General features: G+C 38.5%; 1 protein-coding gene across 2 annotated transcripts in view; it reads left to right on the top strand.

Moving 5' to 3' along the window:
- The window catches only part of hdac7a (histone deacetylase 7a), a 42,489-nt gene that overhangs the window by 13,273 nt on the left and 7,841 nt on the right, over nt 1-21,375 (top strand). For both annotated transcript variants that reach the window (XM_087781289.1, XM_087781288.1), the window contains exons 3-21: nt 9,932-10,114; nt 10,177-10,267; nt 10,998-11,115; nt 12,440-12,540; nt 12,613-12,735; nt 12,809-12,918; nt 13,172-13,273; nt 14,546-14,699; nt 14,827-15,023; nt 15,289-15,492; nt 16,440-16,671; nt 16,726-16,859; nt 16,935-17,055; nt 17,119-17,168; nt 17,442-17,549; nt 18,696-18,751; nt 18,858-18,945; nt 19,010-19,129; nt 19,216-19,313. In XM_087781289.1, the coding sequence (XP_087637415.1) occupies nt 9,968-10,114; nt 10,177-10,267; nt 10,998-11,115; nt 12,440-12,540; nt 12,613-12,735; nt 12,809-12,918; nt 13,172-13,273; nt 14,546-14,699; nt 14,827-15,023; nt 15,289-15,492; nt 16,440-16,671; nt 16,726-16,859; nt 16,935-17,055; nt 17,119-17,168; nt 17,442-17,549; nt 18,696-18,751; nt 18,858-18,945; nt 19,010-19,129; nt 19,216-19,313 (2,354 nt within the window). In that variant the 5' untranslated portion in view covers nt 9,932-9,967. The remainder of the gene's footprint in view (nt 1-9,931; nt 10,115-10,176; nt 10,268-10,997; nt 11,116-12,439; nt 12,541-12,612; nt 12,736-12,808; nt 12,919-13,171; nt 13,274-14,545; nt 14,700-14,826; nt 15,024-15,288; nt 15,493-16,439; nt 16,672-16,725; nt 16,860-16,934; nt 17,056-17,118; nt 17,169-17,441; nt 17,550-18,695; nt 18,752-18,857; nt 18,946-19,009; nt 19,130-19,215; nt 19,314-21,375) is intronic.

Raw genomic sequence — 21,375 nt, 5'->3', positions numbered from 1 at the left:
GGGGGCGGCGGCTATTTCTGACCCCGCTCAACAAATGGCTCAATTGTGAGGCCACTTTGTTGTTCATGAAATCACTTGATATGTGGCCTTAATTCTCCGTAATACTCTCAACGGGGTCGTTTTCTATTTTTTTTTTCTCCTCGCACTAGTCGCTCTGTGTGTTTGTGGACGTTTATGCGAGCACTTGATTTACCGTTCATTGCTGTGTGACATAATTAACCTTTGAGCTAAAGGCTCCTTGCTGTGGTCAGCTGGGTAACTGCTGTTTCTGGCCCCCGGCCCAACACTCTTTTCTTCCCCCTTCCTCTTTTTCACACACACACATTCAGCCGCATCTGGACACACATAACACCAACACAATGTTCAAATACACTTAGACTTACCTTAGATCCTTTTTTTAAGGGAAATAAAGTCTGTTTTAAGTATTAAATTCAATAAAATAATTCATAAAATTGTCAATTTCATCTAAATATGCAAGAATATATGCAAGAAAAATGTGGTGTATTTTATTCTAATCTTAAGTTGTCCTTCAATTCTTATTTTATAAATAAATTCGCACACTGTTAAAAGTTTGTTTGACCTTCAGCACACACTGGCGGAATAACTGACGGCTCACATTCACTCCAGATCACTGAGACAGACCAGAGATCTAATCGCCTGCTGTTAGCACAAATGTAACATGATGCTCTTTCATTTGAATAAACTGTGTGTGTGTGTGTGCGCGAGTGTGTGTGTGATGAATGGTCTCATGTGACGTTTGTAGCTTAGCGCAACAACTTAGTCTGTGATGTTGTGAAAGAATGCGTGTTTTATTTTAATATGTCAATGGTTTCGTTGTTTGTCTACAATATTTGGATAAAAGAAAATACTAAAATATTTTTCTTTATTTTAACCAAATAAGTCACTGGACTGCAACCGAGTGTCGAACACTTTTGTATTTGGAACGCGTGGCTGATCCACTGATTGCGAATGATGAATAGTTGGATGTCAAATTAAAACGAACAAATGGTTTCTTGGAAATGAAAAATAAGACTCCATTAATCATCCTGTTTTTTTAAGATAGCTGTAAAATATAAACCATCAAGTCATCAAATGAAAACTTAACACTGAGACTCCTGTGTTGTTCTCGGTGTTATCTTTACCTTATAAGTATATATTTTATTGAGTATTGTTTTGACTGTTTAAGCGCTTTGTGACCCTGGTCTGGAAAAGCACTCTACAAATATTACTGACTTACTTACTTACTTACACTTCAGGTGTTTTAATTTTATGTTGAGAATTTGTTGTGGTTCTTTAACACTAAAGTGGTGGGAAGTTAAATGCATTTCTCTATAAACTACACAACTATATGTACTATACAACTATATATGTCACTATATAAGACACAAAGTGTGTGTGCCTTCATTTATTATAATCACTGCAGCCATGTATGCACAATTATGCATACATACTGTTTATACGAGTAATACCAGGCTTAATTTATTTATTTTCACCTTCAATTTATGTGTATTTTCTTGGCTTTAAAATGCCATAAGAAAACATAACAACTGCACGTCAAACACTAATTGTTTTAACGTTGAAACAAACATTTTTGTGCACATATTATTAGACATAAACTTTGTATTACTGGGGAAAGTGGAATTTTTTAATCACTCCTTTTATCCATTATCCCCCCCCCCTTAATTGGTTAATTATTTCTTTAAAGTACACAACTTCCTGCAGGGAATCAGGCTAGTGAGTTAAATTTTTGCAACAAAAAGTTTGTCTTTCCTGTAGTTTCAAGGAACCTAACATGCATTTTGGATCAATTTAAATGGTTGGTCTTCAATAATTTGGGGTTTATGCTATATTTCAGGCAAACATATACATACCTGATAATTGATAATAGGCTGTAAGGTGTGTAATATTGTCATCAATGAAAAAAATGTGGGGGTCTGTTTGTGGGGGGTGTTTTTTGGCCCTAGAGTTGAGCCTGTGCAGGAATGTTAATGCTTTTTTTTCCCTTTGTTATCCTCCCAGACGGCCAAGTGTGACTATGCATATTGATGAGGCTTCTTCTGTACCAGGCTGGTCACACTTTAGCTTAAAGATGGACTCACTACACACTTAACTATGTGTTTGTGAAAATGCTTTCTGTGTCAACACTGTCAAGAAATCTGATTTGTATATTTAGTTATCCGTCAATGACTTAAGATTCTTGATGTAAACACACTTAAAAATTTAAAGCAGACATCCTGTGGACAGAATTAAGACCCCCATATTTAAACAAGAAAAATACAAAAAAATAAATAACTCATGTTATAACATTCAACAATTAACCGAAACGTATGTTAAATATTTATAACAAAAAAAAAACCAGCTGTCTAAAAATAAATATGCAACTTTGATAATAAGTTTCATGTGCAAAAAATAAATAAAATAAACAACAACAGTATGGACAATATTTCGATGTGACTGAGATTCTATTAGTGTAATATGGGTGTGTCTAATGTATTCATATTATTTTTTTTTTATAAACATTAACTTCAGCACTAGCTGTGGCTAATGGCTAATAATAACATTAACGTTGAACACTGGCCTCAATAAACATCAGTAATACGTTTAATTTTGAATATAAGTATTCTATCCGGATACAACACTCAAGTATACTTTTTATGATTATGTCTTGTTGGACTAAAAATATATAAACTTAACTTGCACTGAAACTTAAATATAAAATAAATATATTGCAATATATTGTGATACTGTAGTAACAAGGATGTATTTGTAGTATCGTCAGAGTACTTGACTCTGGTGTTGCAAAATTTACAGACCAAATGACTGACTAAAGAAGTCGTAATTGCTTTAATTTGTTTCAAAACAAACATAAAAAACTGTTGGCGTGTATCCTCTTGTCCTCAGTCACCTGGATCCCACAGGATTTCATTGTCCAAGCGTAACAACTGCTGCCATCTAGCGTGTTTATTGTAAACAAAAAATCTAGTTATTTTATTTTGTACACAATTAAAAAAAAACAAAAAAAATACAAACTCTGGTGCTGCAGAACGTCGTAATAGTCAGAACTCGTAATTTCTTAGTTTTTAAAGCTAAATATGTCATTATTAAAAGCTGCTGGAGTCTACTGTATCCTCTCATGCTCAGTCATCGACTTGATCACGCAGGATTTCACTGTTCTTCTAGCTGTGGAGGACACACTTCATGAATGTTTGCATGTTAATTATAAATAAAAAACAAAATGAGTTTATCTTATCAACGTGAGGTAAATCAACGAGTGTTAATGTCTTCTTACCTTTGATGATAAACGTGGTGTGTTTTGGTGAAAGCTGCAGGTTCTTTTCTGTGAGCTCTGTTGTTGATTTGTATTATCTGTGAAATGTGGAGAATGTGTTTGATGTGAGGGGTAGAAAAACAGACGTACCTATCTGTGGGTTTCAGTGCACTTCTCTGAGTGTCGGCGTCATAGATGGCAAACGTAATTGATCGCATTGATCTGGCGTTTTAGCGTCTCTATCTTCACTTCCGTCTTCATTTTGTGTCGAACAATGACTTCGTAATGGTCTCATCATCGTTTGTGTTTGATTTAAAATTTAAAAAAAGGTGTTTTCACCAGTCCCTGCATCACTTAAGAAGACATTTATCTCCATCAAAGCTCTTTCTTATCTACTTCAGTTGTAGCTCCCGAGCACTTGTTTTTTTCTTCATACTCTGCGAACTGAAAGCATCGCTTAACAGACAGAAATAGACTTCCTAAGAATGTGCAGAGGTTTTTTTTTTTCTTCAGTCATAAAAGCGCAGAATGACACTCAACAGAGCTCCGAGTGTTGTGTTAGTTTGTCCGGAGTGCCTTGGACTTCGACACAAACGCACACCTGGTAGCAGACTAACAATCCAAGTGTGTGTTGTTGTTGCTTCAGGCGAGTTGTGATAATGAATCCCGGCGAAAGATGACAGGTACACATGGAATGTTAGTGCAACTTTTGTGTGTGTTTTTGTAAATGGGTGTATTATTGGCTGCGTTCTCTGAGCACCTGTTAAACCGGAGCACAGCTGGAGGAAGTATGTGCATCATATCATGAAAGAAACATGTTGTCGATGCTCTCGGGGAAGCCATTTAGTTTCCGTGTGCACTCGGTTCAGTATTAACCAGGGCCGGTGTAGACGTAGCCGGGAGCGTTTGTCCTCAACACTTTTAATGATCAGCTGTGATCATCGGAAACGCCCTTCACCTCCAGTAAACCTCGAGGCGTTTGACAACCCACACTTATCTCGCTCCTTAATGAATCTTTTAAATTATAATTTCTGAATGAAGTGCTTCATTTACTCTTCTCATCGTTTGTACGATCCATTTCTCGAACCCACCAAAATGTAAGAATTTAAAAGAAATGTATTTTAAGTAGGGTTGTCAACTTGATACCGATACTCAGGAAAATGTTTCACAAAATTTCACAAGAATAAAAAACATCTTATTATCAAGCAAGCAAGTTTAATTTAAAACTGAATAAACTTAAATAGTTCTCATTAAAGCTGTACACGGGCCACGATAAAATCAGTAATAAGTTTGACAAAACACTTGAAAATGAGTATTCTATCCGGATACAACATTCCAGTAGCCTTTTGACAATTATAATTATGTCTTTTTGGACATTAAATATTAAACAAAAAACTAAACTGAACCGCATATTAACTTTGTAACACTGAAACGTACTATTGCGATATATTTTGATACTGTAGGAACAAGTACTATATATATATTTGTAGCGAGTGCTTGACTCTGTTTTTTGTCCAAACATCAGCTTGTAAAGATGCTGGAGTCGACTGTATCCTCTCGTCCTCAGTCATCGGCGGGATCACACAAGATTCAATTTTTCCTGATTTCATTTTATCGATCCGATACCGATACATTACCTTTTTTTTCTATATATGATTTAGTTGTGAATATGAATCTAGGGAACTATTACTAAACCATTTTTTGCTTTGCTTTATAATATACAGTATTTCTTATTAAAAACCTTCCAAAATATATAATTCTTGACAAAGAATATGCAGATAAATGGTTTTTCCTTTCATTTCGTTGCTAGGTCAGGATAAGCCTCCTAATTCAAACCATATGAATAACATACTAAGTTAGGGAGATTAGAAGCTAAGCTCCTTTTATTCATTGTAAGAGTAAGAAGACGCCGACTGAAATACAAGTGCATTCAATATCACCATATTTAATATATATTAAATAATTTGTAAAAGACATAATCCACCTTAAATAACTCCATTCTCGTTTTTGGGTTATTTGTTTTTCTAATTTACTTTTTATACGTTGGTATTTCAGCTATTTTGGTTTGCAAAAATAAAAAATAAATAAAAATAAATAGATGTTAGCGTTTACTAAAACCAGAAGGTGGTGTAATTGATTTCTAGTCGCCTCAGTCGTCAAACACCTGGATCCCATAATAGGCGGCTGTGGAGAAGGAAGGGAAGATCACAGTTCTGCAACTCATTTGGGTGACGGGTCTTTGCTGAAGAAAAGCCTCACCACAGCACTTCCTGAGTCTAAAATAAGCATATCTGCTATTGCAAAAGCAGTTGCCGTCAGCTGAAAAAGACCGATGCTGGGAAACTTGCTTCGATTACGCAAACATTTTGAAGCGAGGATTCCCAGTGGCGGTTATCTCTACCAGATGCATTAATGTCAGATCGGTTTATAGCTCACCATTTATATGACTCTTCAAATCTGTGGCAGCAGGACGGGGGGGGGGGTCGGGAGACGAGGAAATGCAAGTCTAAACTCAGCTCTCGAACAGGAAGCCACTCTGGTTCTCATTGTTGTGTTTTTATAGACTTGACTTCCTGCTGGTTCTATGCCTCTGTTACATGCCACGGCTACACACAGCTGCGAGTGACACCGCTGACCAATCCACCACACATTGGCAGATGTATCTAGTAGGTTCGGTGGATGTTTGGTTACGAAGACGTGATCGGTACTAAAAAAAAGTCTTGTGAGGCGCAACCATCAGCAGAGAAAGAGGATGTTACGGAGCGTTAAAGTTGACTGGACTTCTGTCCAACTGCAGGCTTCGAATTTAAACTTTTTAAGGTCATGCCAAGGGTTGCCTTAAAGAAGAGCATACATTTTAGGGTACCAAAGCAAACATTTATTTCGAAGTAGGGGCACCAAATAAAATATTGTAGAGGAAATTATAAACTAATAATATATATAACGCCATGAAATTATCATTCTGTCATTATTGTCGTTTTCATTAGCGGCTTGTATTCGATGTTTACAAAAAGTATATAAATCCACGTATGTTACACACTTGGTCACTGACAGCCACGAGTCAAAATAAACACACACATAAACAAAATCAACAGATTTAGGAACTGGCGAGTTTCGAGAGCAAACGAACCACTAAATACTTTTAGCACTGCATTTAAACAATGACATAAACTTACCTAAAAAAATCCTTGTCTTTTCCTTTTTTTTCACCCTTTCATCGCTCTGCATTTTTAACCTTTGACACAAGCTTCCAAAATGGCTTCGCCCATGTTGTTTACCTTTTAGTTATTGAATAGTTGAAAATGTTAAATAACAGTCAAGACGGGAAGATTTTATTATGTTCATTCAATTAATCAATTACGCTACCAGTATTTATTAACAAATAAAAAGCAAGGGCGGTCACTGCGAGTTGTTGCCGTGAACACGGGTACATTTTTCAGGGCGTTTCTGCAAGTGCTGAGGACGGTCACGGTCAAGTGCCGTGGTTGCCGAAATTGGAGTCTGCGACTTCATCGTGTCTTCTAAGGGAGTGGTATCAAACGGGATAGAAACTGACTCTAATCCTGTTGTGTCTGGCAGCACAGCCTGAGTTTGAAGTTCCTGTCTTTCTCCATTTTTTTCTAAATCCTGTATAAACATTTATAGTTGTACATCATAGTTCTATGTAACCAAACTTCGCTATTGGTTAATCCTTGAGGCTCTGCTTCGCAGCTGAGGAGGCCAAATGAACTAGCCACCCTGGACCCATAAAGGGCGGAGTACCTTCTGAAAAAAAGTTGCAGATATTGCAAGTGACACGAATAGCGATGTGGCCATTGGGGCATCTGTTGATTTTCGCACCCCCCCAAGAGCGAATTGACAACCAGGACCGAAAATAATGTTTGCCAATGTGTCTCCTGTGGCCCTCCTGTAGGGGGTTGCAACTGAAGACTTCTGGGCGACTGTGTCTTGGGTCTTCATCCCGATGTTCCTCAAAGTAGACCTCAATTTTGCGACTAGGTCAGTAGCCCAACGCTGTCTTGGGTGCTGTCCGTCCCCCCAAAGCCTGAAGCTTTAGAAGAATTGCGTCCCCAGGAGCGGCGGGTCAACTTGGGGTCAATATTTCCTGTAGATCTTTGCCCAGGTAATCTATGCCAACCCAGGTTCTACGAATAGTATGATCGGGTGTAAGTGCAGCACGGAATCCCCGCCCTTTATGGGGTAGGGTGGGCTTCAACCAGCTGGTTGTTGAGTTCATTCACAAGCTTCTCCGGGATGTTTATGGAAACTCGGGCGAAGACTCGGGGGAAACTTGACCAGTGTTGCATAATGCATCAACCGAACCACGGGCGTATCGTGTCTCTTTCTAAAACCTCTGCCAGCGTTAAAAAAAAAAGAAGTAATATAAGCGTTGATAAGCTACTCACGATGACCAACCATGACTTGGTTCGACCACTTCTGTCTGTTTTCTAATCTCGGTGAAGAAGGTGGTTCAAGTGTTTGTACTTCAGCCAAACACAGGCGTGACTCGACACAAAGTAAGTGTCCGGCAATAGGTGAAGTCATCTTGGCAGTGGTTTCCTTTGAAAAAGGGTGTCACGCTGATTCTAAAAGCTGGTCGACCTGCCGGTCTAGTTTTTTAAGTCCTTCCCGTCTTTGCAACTTTCCCCTTATGTCATCTAAATAGTCCTTTTGTGCTTATCCAGGCGTGAACAAGCTAGTATAGCGAACCTCTTATTGTTGCGTAATGTTATTAGTTCACACCGTCGACGTTGATTTATGGCACGATAGGAATTGTCTGCAGGTTTTTCTTGTGAAGGTAGATCCTCTCAACATACACTGTTTCCATTGTCATCAGTCCGTCTAACTAGTTTGGTTTCAAGTGTCGGTCTCTTGAAACCGCTCGTAAAGTTTCCGAGTAAAAAGTAAAAAAAGTTTCTGCAAAAGTTTTGGAAGAGTTGGTGTCTATATGTACCTGTGTTGACTTAAAAACATCTGAAAGGTTAAGTCGACATCACCGGATGACTCTACAGGAACAAAAGCTCCTGTGTAGGTAAATGTTGTGTGCTTTGCTATTTATAACCCAGGAGATGGAAAAGAAAAAAAAAAAAGACACTCTGGTGTTCCCGCTTGTGTGTACTTGTGTGTGTTTACACTGTACCAGCCTTTGTTTCGTTGTATGTTCTCGTCTTCTCCTCAGAATAAAGGCTTTGTTAGTTATTGTGTCACGACCGGGAAGTGTGATGAGGTGTGTGTGTGTTTTTGACGGAGATTTGTGTAACTTCAGTCGTGGTCGCCATCCAGGCAGTCTCCGCATTCGTACCTCCTAATATGGAGGAGCGGTGACAGTGCAAACACACACATCCTCTCTTAAAGTGACGGCTACTAAATCTGAGATTGCAATTTTGGCAACGCGACGATTCAAGTTGAATATCACACGGTACATAAATGTCGGACACACTCGTGAGGTTTCTCATCCTAGTGTTTTTTTTTGGTTACTGATTGAAGTCTAATTCAGGAAAAGTGTGGCCGTCATCAGGTCAAAGATCAAGTAGATGCTAATAGTTTTATTTAGTATTTATTTCTAGTATAATTGCGAGTCTCTAAATATGATATCTTTTTGGTTTTTGCGCTCTACTTTTGTCATTATCGTGAGTTTTTATAAATACTAGGGGTGTGTATTGGCAAGAATCTACTGATGCAATACGTGTCACGATACAAGGATATTGTGACACTGTAGTAACAAGGATATATTTGTAGTATTGTCCGAGTACTTGACTCTGGTGTTGCAGAATTTACAGACCACATGACTCTTGACAAAGTCGTAATTGCTTTCATTTGTGTTGATACCAAAATTTGTCCAAACATTAAAAAAAAAAGAAGCTGCTGGTGTTTACTGTATCCTCTCGTCCTCAGTCATTGCCAGGATCTAGGAAAAATGTAATCATCCCTTTATTGGTGGAGGACGGAATGACTGACACAAAAAAAATGAATTATAAACGAAATATTGTTATATTTTCAAAAAACTTTATTCAACTATTGAACCATTAAATAAATAAAAATAATAAAATACAAAAATACAGTGATGTCGAATATTGATACAATATATACATATACATATCATGAAAAATAATATCACGATATATCTTGGTCTGGATACTTTCTAACAATCCTATGGTAAAATAATAATTGAATCATATTTAGCTTGATCTTATTACTTAATTTGTACTTAAAATACCTTAAATGTCCATATAAAATGTGTCCCCTGAGGGAATGTAATTACCTAATTTCAAAAGTGTTTTCTATAATAGCTTAATAACCTTTGCGAACACTTGAGTGTGTAAAAACTTTGCAAGACGGAATTCAAACTGTTTTATCTTTAAAAATGTTGTTTGTCCAGTTGTTTTGTAGCTGGTTTGGTTGGACTTGATAAAGTTCCTACTAATGAGTCAGACTCAAAAAAATGTGGAGCAACAACTAGTTTTCTAAAATAAGATAAAAATCATTTTCCAACTAATTTTCTTACTCAATAAACACTAAAACCTCCTACAAACTTGTTTCCCTACATAGCTCTCGTTGTCCTGTCTCCTCTCAGTGAACTCATCACTTCTTCATCATCTTCTATGTTGGAAAAGCTCTCTTATGTCTTCAGGAATAACTCGTTTTTTTTTTCCTCCTCGCCAGAAAATTTAGGGACGCATCAGCTGTCGGGGTTTTTCTATGGATCTCCGGATGGGAGAGCGGAGGATGCGGCCTGGATCGGACACGGCGCTGCTCACCCCGCTTCACCCGCCTCTGCTCCTGAGTCCTTTCCCGTCACAAGCCCGGACCACCTTCTCCCAGCAGCAACTGCACCAGCACATACGAGTAAGAAACGACGAGGGTTTCACGTCTTCTGATCTCCATTAAACACATGTGTGTTTCTTTAGTTTAGCATGGAGCAGAGGAGGTGGGAGCAGGAGAACCACGAGAAACAGCAGGAGCTGCAGCAGCTGAAACACAAAGACAAGAGTCAACAGAGTGAGTTCACGGTTCGCTTTCCCATGTTATTTACGAGCTAAAACTGCACTAAAACGTACACTTTCTGTACTGACTCCTTCAAGAAACATCTTAAGACGTTTTTATTTGTTCAGGCTTTTCCTTGATTTTCTGGAACTCCTGTTGTGTTATCAGTTTTATCTTGCCCTTTAAAGTATATACTTTATTGAATATTGTTTTGATTGTTTAAGCGCTTTGTGACCCTGGTCTAGAAAAGCGCTATACAAATAAAAATTACTTACTTACACACTTTGATTTTTTGTGTCGCACATTTATCATCCGTTCTAATGCTTCTACACATATTCACACATTAATTTATATTTGATTTTATTTAAAATAGTAGTTTTAAAATAGCTTTTTAATCCACAAAGCTATGCGATTTTAATAGAATCTTTAAAAACATTTTTTTTAATTGAATTTCTGATCAGAATCAGCAAAAAAATATCATTGAATTGAGTTCTGTATTTTTAGTTTGCCTTGTGAAGTCCAAATATGACCCACAACAGTGGAATTTAAATATAACTCGGTCAATATTGACTCTTTACACGCCGCCTCTCACCTCTGTGTGAACTCGATCACACATGAACTACACTGCGCCTGCATCCCACACACACACACTTTTATTGTCACTGTGGTCGTCACTTATTTACTTTCTTACGTTGATTATGTTCTCATGGTCGGGCTGACGTGTGTGTGTGTGTGTGTGTGACAGGTGCTGTGGCCAGTTCTCTGGTAAAACAGAAACTCCAGGAAGTCATTCTGAAGAAGCAGAAACAAGCGGCGCTGGAAAGAACCAGCAATACTCTGACCGCAACACCCGTAGCATACAGGTGACGCAGATGCACAAATTCACTGTAGATAAGAAGGATAAAAGAATTACACAAAAATTGATCAAAGGAATTCCCGACTTAGGTCAGACTTGTAAACATCGTAGTCTGACTTCAGGAGGGAAATTTGAAAGTTCTGTGGTCGGACAATTCCATTAAGCCTCTATGTTTCTCATTATTATTATTGTTATTATTAATATATTATTATTATTGTTATTAATATCTGTTCTGAAGGTGAGTACATTTAGCTCCAACACCTTCACATGGATATTTTTTTTTAAGTTTCAGGTTATAAAACCGTTTTAGTTAAAAGAAAAGAAAAAAATAAATAAAGAAAAACTTCACAAGTCTGTTAAAGCTAGTGGTATCGCTGTTGCTAAGCTTGTGTTAGCTCTCTTGCTAACTGTGTTTAAAAAAAACCTAGCCTTAGCTTTGTTGCAATCAGTGTTTTAGCAAGAGTTAGCTATGTTGCTAACACTATTTAAGCTTAGAGTTAGCTCTGTTGCTAACACTATTTAAGCTAGAGTTAGCTATGTTGCTAACACTATTTCATCTTAGAGTTAGCTATGTTGCTAACACTATTTAAGCTTAGAGTTTAACTCGCATTAGCTGCTCTTTTAACACTGTTTAAGCAAGTTCTAGCTCTCTTGCTAAGGTTGCTAACCCTGCGTAATACACTTTGGCTATGTTGCTAACTATGTTCAAGATAGTGTTAGCTCTGTTGCCAAGTTTGTTTAAGCTAGTGTTTGCTTCGTTGCTAACCCTGTGTAATACACTTTGGCTAGGTTGCTAACTATGTTTAAGATAGTGTTAGCTCTGTTGCCAAGGTTGTTTAAGCTAGTGTTTGCTTCGTTGCTAACCCTGTGTAATACACTTTGGCTATGTTGCTAACTATGTTCAAGATACTGTTAGCTCTGTTGCCGAGGTTGTTTAAGCTAGTGTTTGCTTTGCTGCTAACCCTGTGTAATACACTTTGGCTATATTGCTAACTATGTTCAAGATAGTGTTAGCTCTGTTGCCAAGGTTGTTTAAGCTAGTGTTAGCTCTGTTGCTAATCCTTCTTTAGCTACCGTAAGGTCAGTTGCTAACGCCGTTTTAACTTGCATTAGCTGAGCTGCTAACACTGTTTAAGCAAGCGTTAGCTCTGTTGCTAACTAAAATGAAACTCAAACACCATGTCTCTTTTTTGGCCAATTTTAAGTCAAACTAACCCATAACAAACCATTTAGGAACTTGATTAAGAAATGAGCTTATTCTGCATGTTAGCACACTGTGAAATTTCATAACAAGCTAAATAATGTCAAATAATAATCTTCTGTGATCGCAGAAAACTGGGCCCGGACCCCAATGTTTCCCCCCAGCCTGTCGTCACATCTCCACCTCACCCTCCTTCTGAAGGATCGGAGGGGACCCCGCTACGGCGAGCAGGTAGAACCCAACCACCCAAAACCCGATGCTCTGTCCATCAATCATTGTTTTTGTTTTATGGAACGTTTTCAGCTTCTGAACCCAATCTTAAAGTGAAGCACAAACTGAAGAAGCATCTCAACACCCGCAAGAGCCCGCTCACCCGTAAAGAGAGTGCCCCCCCCACAGTCAAGCACAGAGTACCCGACACACTGGGTAAAAAAAAGCCTATTCTTTGCATCATCACTTTAGGATCGATCTTCATGTATTTTTCGTAAATGCGCCTCAGAATCGTCTCCAAGCAGCAGCAGCACCCCAGCTTCCGGCTGCAGTTCCCCCAACGACAGCCTCCCCAACGAGAACGGTCTACTTCCATCTTCTGTCGGTCTCTCTCACGAGGTACATATTGTTTTGTGTAACGTCGTTCACGCCGAAACCCCTCTTGAACTTCATGAACCGGGCTCTAATGACATGTTTTTAAAGAGCAGCACAAGGAGATCGATTTTGGTTTCACGTGATTCTACATAATTGATTTAATCAGGGACCGGACGAAAGAACTGGTGTCACACCTGTTATCACTTCAGTCAATCACACGCCAGGTTTGAATATTGAATTTTAAGGTTTAAATTGACTTGTTGTTTGCGGTCTACAGGCGCAGAAGCTGCTGCTCAGGGATGGCACTATCGCCAACTTTACTATCCAAAGTCCTTCTACTCTTCCCACCATCACACTTGGACTTCCTGCCAACGCCAGGGTGTGTACATCACTGTAAACACACAATAATAGAATATGATTCATTGTAATCAATGTGATGAGGCTAATCTTGGTACAGTGGCCTTTTATATAGCGTCAGCACTGATGCTAACACTGTTTAAACTAGTGTTAAACATGTTGCTAACAGTTTAAGATAGCATTAGCTTTGCTGCTTACTCTGTTTAAGATAGAATGAGCCCTGTAACTAAAACTGTTTAAAATAGCGTTAGCACTGTTGCTAACACTGTTTAAGCTAGCGTTAGCTCTGTTGCTAACACCGTATAAGATAGCATTGGCGTCTTTGCTTACTCTGTTTAAGATAGAATAAGCCCTGTAGCTAACACTGTTTAAAATAGTGTTAGCGCTGTTGCTAACACTGTTTGAGCTAGTGTTAGCTCTGTTGCTAACATGGTTTGAGATAGCATTCGCTATGTTGTTAACTCTGTTTTAAATAGAATAAGCTCTGTAACTAACACTGTTTATAACAGCGTTAGCAATGTTGCTAACACTGTTTAAGCTAGTGTTAGCTCTGTAACTAACACTGTTTAAAATAAGACTTTTGCTAAGACTCTTCAAGCTAGCGTTCGCTAAGCTGCCAATGCTGTTAAGGCTAGTATTAGCTCTGTGGCTAAAGCTAGCGATAGCTCTGTTACTTACTCTTTTTAAAATAGTCCAAGCACTGTCGCTAACACTGTTTAAGCTAGCATTAGCTCTGTTGCTAACACTCATTAAAATAGCATTAAAACTGTTGCTAATATTGTTTAAGCTAGTGTTGGCTCACGCTATTATATCAAGGTTCACCGTCCATGGTCTCAGTTAAAACGTAAACATTTTTTACCACACAATACTGTATATTTAAATATATTTTAGGACGGCTAAGTCAGGAGCTGCTTATCTCCTTGTTTTTGTTCACTATGTTACAAACTTTTATTTAAACACAAGATAAAATTAAAAATAACTTACTGCACTGTGTAAACAAAACACTATATTCCCATGATGCCTTGCTAAACACTGATACAATACTGTAGTTGCGATGTAAAACGTGATCAACAGCTGTTGGTTGGTTGTCTGGGCGGCCAAGCATTACAGGAGCTATTCAGGTCACCTTTAAGGAGTGGCTTTTTGATTTGATTCATAAGGTTATATATAATTATAGTTATTAGTTTATAGTTAGTAGTTATTATTGTTATTTTATTGGGTAAACAGACACGTTTGCAGGCCATTATTAAATGTAACTTTCATCGAATTAAAGCTTTTGATTGTTTCTGTGCAGGTGGACGAGGTGGGTCAACTTCCCGTGGTCACAGGTGTAGGATCGCAGGTGTTCCTCCAGCTGAGCAGAGAGGACCAGGCTGCTCAACTTAACCCTCACCTTCCCGTCATCATCCTCGAGCCCTCTGGTCTGGTGCACTCGCCACTGCTCACCGGTGAGACCGCGGTGGAGCTACAGCGCCATCTTGTGGATGCTTTTGGAAACATTAAAATAAAATTGTTCCTCGTTTCATCATCAATAAAAATGGGGTTTCATTTTTTTTGTTTTCTTTCTGCCCACAGTTTCTGCTCTGGACTCCGTCCCTCTGCAGTTTAACCCTCCGTTAGACCAACTCTCTCCCCAAGGTCACAAGCCACTCAGCAGAACCCGGTCAGAACCACTTCCTCACAGCACCCGGACCCTTCATTCACACCTCCTTCAACAACATCACAACACACAACTGTTGGAGAGACTCAAGCAGCAGACTCACCTTGGAAAGGTAAGGAAATACGTTAAAAATGTACTTTTTTGGTCAGAAAATGTTAGTTTTTTAGGCTTTTTTCAAGTTAAATTGTATTATTGTTATTGAATTTATTGAAAGTAATGGAGTTGGAGATGGATAAGTTACAACTGATTTTAAATGCATCACGTAATTCAAATTAAAATAAAAATACAAAATAAATAACATCTTCATAGAAAAGATGAACCAAACAAACGATAAAAAAGAGAAAACAAAACAAATGTCTTCACGTTTGCTTGTGCAGCTCATGTCCAAGTCGAGTGACAAGCCGAGGCTGCACCAGATCCCGTCCGAGGACATGTACCCGGAGGACGAGGAAGGGAGCTCGCCCCCAGAGCCGGCCTATCAGCACAGAGGGAGGGCCGAGTCCATGAGGGAGGCCGAGCCGACGTCCTCCAAGAGCCACGAGGAGCAGCTCAACCTGCAACACGCCCTCATCCTCAACCAGGTCCAGTCTTTTTATCCAGTCTCCAGGCCAGTAGGGGGCAGCATCATATTTATTTAATGTATAATGACACCATGAAATGTTTTTTGTTTTGTTTGACTTTTTATCTAAATGTTTCCTTTTTTCCGTATTTTTCCTTAAAATAATTAATAAAAAGTAAATTGAAATGTTAAAAAAAACATGTCTTTTATCATATTTTATGTTTTATTTTATAAACAATAAAATAACTATTGAAAATTATCATTCCTTTTATTTTTGACACTATTTTCCCTCAAAATATTTTTGAAGTAAATTGAAGAAACTATAAAATAACAGATAAAATACTATTAAAGGTGTTTTTTTTACAACATTAAAATGCCTTTTATTGTAGGATTTTCCACAAGATAATTTTGAAAGTAAGTTGAAGAAATATTTTAAACACGGCTTTTATCATATTTTATGTTTTATTTATACAAATTAAAATTGTATAATTATTTTAAGTAAAAATGTTTATTTATCATATTTCATTTCATATAGATTTAAATAAAAGTAATAGATTATTCAGACTTTTTTTTCTTCATTTTCTTCAGTTTTTCAGTATTTTCCCTAAAACTGTTTTAAAGTAAATCGAAGAGACCCTAAAAAACCCTTGTCTTTTACCAAATGTTATATAGATTTAAATAAATCGATTATTTTGCTTTTATTTTAGGGCATTTTTCTTTAAATTGTTTCCTTTTTATCAGTAGTTTCCTGAAATGTATTTACAAGTAAATTGAACAAACTTTTTTTTTAAAACGTAATCATATTTGTTATTTTATACAATTTAAAATAGTAAATTTAGATTATTTAGCTTAGTTTTAAAATGTCACAGCATTATGACAATATTTTTTCTCTTTTTTTTGTTTTGTTCCTTATAAAAATCTATATATAATGTGGCCCCTGGACTAACTGAACCTTCCCATTTATTGCAGTCACTTTTATGGGAACAACAGAAGCAGCTGCATCAGCTTCACCGACAAATGGAGACGTTGGCCGTACCCATGCTACGAGGCAACTCCAGCCGAGGAGTCTGCGGCGCCCTCAGCGTCCACCGACCCCTCTCTCGCACCAGGTCGTCTCCGGCCTCCACGTCCCTCACGCTCCCCGAGAAGCACCTGAGTCTGGCGGGTCAGGACGGAGGCATGAAGCTCCGCTTCACGACAGGTGATGTCGTAGCGGTGAAAGAAATAACGAGTATTAAACCACGTGTTTCTCCAGGCCTGCTGTACGACTCTCAGATGTTGAAGCATCAGTGTACATGTGGAGACAACAGCACTCACCCGGAGCATGCTGGGAGAATACAGAGCATCTGGTCCCGATTACAAGAGAGGGGCCTGAGGGGGCAGTGCGAGGTACGACGGCGCGACAGCGTCTCTTGTAGATGAATCCAAAATATTAAAAGATGTTTTTTTTTTTTTTTTGTGCAGAGCATCCGGGGACGCAAGGCTACGCTGGAGGAGCTTCAGTCGGTTCACTCGGAGCGACACGTGTTGCTCTACGGCACCAACCCGCTCAACAGACTCAAACTCGACAACCGCAAACTGGCGGGTGCGACAAACATGGCGACTTCGCGATGGATCTACTCTTATTAATCTTTATTTTTTTCTGCAGGAATCCTCTCCCAGCGGATGTTCGTCATGCTGCCGTGCGGGGGTGTCGGGGTAAGAAATCCTCAAAGACACAAAACGGAACGACATGAAAAAAAAAGGTTTTTTTTTTCTGTAGCCAAATTCTTACGTCGGCCTGACAGTACGTGTTGAACCATGACAAGTCGGCGTAATGAGAAGAACATGTGTCGGACTAGAGAGAGGGATAGTTGGGTTTCATTCAGAGCCAGATGGACGTTAATGCTAGCTTTGGAACGAACATGCGTCATGTTATTCTTCAGAGATCAAAGAGTTTTGTTATGATTTGAATGTTTTTCTCATGTTCAGGTGGATAACGACACCGTTTGGAACGAGTCGCATACGTCGACGGCGTCCCGGATGGCGGCGGGGAGCGTCGTGGAACTGGCCGTGAGGGTCGCCAAGGGTGAACTGAAGGTGAGACTTCCATCTCCGCGGATTCTTATATTTTTTGGAAACGTCATCTTCTCTGCTTTGTTTGGAAGTCGTTCGTCCACGAGACCTTTGAAGGATTTTTCAAATAAGCCAATCATGTGTCAAACTCAATCACACAAGGGGGCCACGATTTTTTTTTATCGGTCTAAACTTGTTTAGTGAGACATCTACGGACTCGTTTTGACAACCGTAAACAGTGGTGGTCGATTCAATCTCCTCAGGGGCCACGTTTTATACCAAACCTGGGCAAAGTGTGGCCCTTTCATTGTATATTTGTGGCCCTCATGAGGTCTGAGTAGAACATGTTTCTGACGGATATCAATTTAATATTGTATTATTATTGTATAAACCCTTCTTATTGACAACTGATTCAGCAATTTCATTGTTTTGCCTGCGTCGCAGCCTACTCCCATCACTAGAGGTGTGAGAAAATAAGTACACTTAAACATCGCATTACAGTATACACTATTGTATATATAATGTATTATATTTATTTATGTCTATGGCTATTAGGTCATATTTTATTGATTTTATTGATTTCAAAATGTGCAATATACATGCAGAGCATTTGTTCATTTTTGTGTCGTAATTAAAATGCCGGGCCGCTAGATGGCAGCAGTCATTGACCCTCTAATTAGTTTATTTTGTTTTGTTTTTTTATTCCCTTTCTTTACTTTTTTTGCCTTTAGATTGACAGCCCCTTAGGACCGTAAGAGAATATAATTTGACCCCAGTTGCTGTTGTGAGGGGCCACTAACTAAAAAATAATATCAAGCTAAATATGCTCTAATTATATTTGCATATATATAACTTTTATTTTGTTTAAATAATATATAAAAACACCTTTTTTCTATTCTCATTTTTTATCCTCACTTAAATCTTTTTGAGGATAATTAAATACTCACGCGAACAAAAACCCTATAGTCATTTAGAGACTAGTAAATTATAATAACAAAATTAAATTGATAGTTTCTACAGGATATTTGACCTCATTTCTAACCTCCTAATGTTTTTTTTTAATTTGCCAACCTATTTCTATTAAGGGTTGGATTATGATTATAATTTCTTTGTCTAAAATTTGATCCATTTCCTTCCTTCACTGATTCACGTCAACTTTTGTTCCCACAGAACGGCTTCGCAGTGGTCCGACCACCAGGACACCACGCCGACCCCTCCAATCCCATGCAAGTGGAGCATTAGTTTAATAACTTCTTAACTTATTTCAATGCATCAGAATGTTTACTTTTGTTACACACTCTCATTGTTTCTGTCGTGCTTCTCTCTCCGCAGGGGGTTTTGTTACTTCAACTCGGTGGCGATCGCTGCCAGGCAGCTCCAGCAGAAGCTCAGCGTCAGCAAGATCCTCATCGTGGACTGGGTAACCAAACATACTTGGATTTAACGAAAGCTACCGTGATCCTGACGCGTGTTCATGTCATCAGGACGTGCACCACGGCAATGGCACGCAGGAGATCTTCTACGGCGACCCCAGCGTTCTCTACGTATCCCTTCATCGCTACGACAACGGCAGCTTCTTCCCCGGCAGCGGCGCCCCGACTGAGGTGAAGTCCAGAAACCTGTCATCATTTTATTAAACATCTACTTTGATAGAATGTAAGTTTAGATTAAATGCTCTGTTGGGTTTCAGGTTGGTTCTGGAGCAGGACTGGGCTTTAATGTAAACGTGGCCTGGACCGGAGGACTGGACCCACCCATGGGGGATGCTGAGTACCTTGCTGCGTTCAGGTACGAACCCACCACTGATTCAGCAATTTCACTATTTTGCCTGCGTCACAGCCTACTGCCACCAGTAGGGGTGTGAGAAAATATCAACTACACTTCATATATTATATTATATTATATTTGTTTATTTCACTGGCTTTAAAATCATATTCTATTTGTATAACTTTTATTGTATTGTTTTTATTTCAATTATATGTGTTTAAAAATAATTTGATTTTAAAAAGTACAATTTACATTCAAACATAAACGGCATTTGTTCATTTTAGTGTCGTCATTAAACTACCGGCCGCTAGATGGCAGCAGTTATTTCTTACTCCGCAGCTAAAGAAACAATAAAATCCAGTGATATCCCGGCGATGACTGAGGACGAGAGGATACAGTCGACTCCAGCAGCTTTTAAAAGCTGATGTTTGGACATATTTTGGTTTCAAAACAAATGAAAGCAGTTATAACTTCTATGTACTACGACTTATCTAAAGCACTTTCAGTGCTGAACCAACACACAAGCACTAAATAATTAAGAATCATTTACGATCTACGTTTTTCGGAAATGAACAGAAACCTCAACAAACACCAGAGAAACCAGACACGCGCTTCTGTGACGCAACACGTGCTACTTCCTGTTTCCAGTCGGCTCTGATGTTTCAGTAAATAGTCTCCAGGTCGTGTTTTAATAGAACGATACTTCCTTCTCAGGGTCGAGATAATTGGTTCGCGGTTGGTGCAATAAAGCTTCTCTCAAGTTGGGTTTAAGTTACCTCGCCATCTCATTCTATAGAAAATACAAATACAGATGAAATTATTTAAGTTTCTTTTCTATGAGCACGTCATAAAATCTATTAATATTAAATACAAGTTAAGTTGTTGCTGTTTCACCACATAGTGAGTGACAGTCTATAAGAAAAATAATGAAATAAGTAAAAAATCTGAATAAAATACACTTCAAATATGAAATAAATAAGAGACTATATTAAAGAAGCAAAAATATAATGAATAAATAGATTAAAAAAAATACATTAATTAACTAAATGCAAATAATTAAATAAATACAAGGACTTTAATGTATTTTAATTGTATTTTTGCAACATATATTTGTCTTCTTCATCTTTTCTTTTTCTCATCTTCTTATTCACCTTATAAAAGCAGATGTTTGTCACTTAGAAATTGAATTTAAACTATTAGTTATGTTCCAAAATCTGATTAAAATGAAAAAATACATTATCTACTTCTTCATCGTAATAAATTACTTTTATTGTCCTCAGATGGACAAAGTTTAGTTTTGTTGTTGTCAGATGCACTTTTTTTTTGTTGTACATCCAAAAATTGAAGTTCATTGCGAAGCGTTTTTGCGAGGCAGCTGTCCTGGTGAATATGCAGCCGACCCACCTTTATTTTCCCATCAACCCCCGCAAACCCCATCTCTCCCGCCGCGACTGATCTTTTATTAGCCGCCCTCCACCCCATTCCCCGCTGCCACGTTTCCACGTTTCGGGGGGGAAACAAGAGCGAGAATGTGTTCCTGCTTTACACCTGCGTGACTGAACAACGAGTGTTTATGAGTCGAGGAATCCTCCATTCCAAACAAACAACATGCAACAGTGTAAACATAGGACTCTGTAAACCTCTGTTCTCGTGACTCCTTTTATCTTCTCCGGCCACACTTTTGAGGATGAGATCATGTCGTCCATCTGCATTCAGTCATGACAACAGAATGTGTTGTTGTGTGTGTGCGTGTGTGTGTGTGTGTGTGTGTCAACACCAAAAAGTCCCCAGGCGCAATAATGAAGGTAAATGGATCCCAGATGGACTGTTTTTCCTCTCGCTGTGTTGTCAGTGACGTGAGTGGAGTGACAAGCCCTCTAATGGGAAACAGACTCGCACAGTCCGGCTTTGAACTCCACCGAGAGTTAAACTTGAGCCTCTCCCTCGCTTTTTTTTTTTTTTTTTTTTTTCGGGACGGCAGAGCTCGCCGCCAAAAAAACAATAGCATGAAAGTAAAAATTCATCTGTTTAACATCCACAAACAAAGTCCTGCAGTTTCTCCATCAAAGAGATGGATCGTGCA

Source organism: Callionymus lyra, chromosome 19 (assembly GCF_982586985.1).
Source record: "Callionymus lyra chromosome 19, fCalLyr1.hap1.1, whole genome shotgun sequence".
In the NCBI taxonomy this organism is placed as follows: Eukaryota; Metazoa; Chordata; class Actinopteri; order Syngnathiformes; family Callionymidae; genus Callionymus; species Callionymus lyra.
This window is presented reverse-complemented; position numbering and strand designations above follow the sequence as displayed.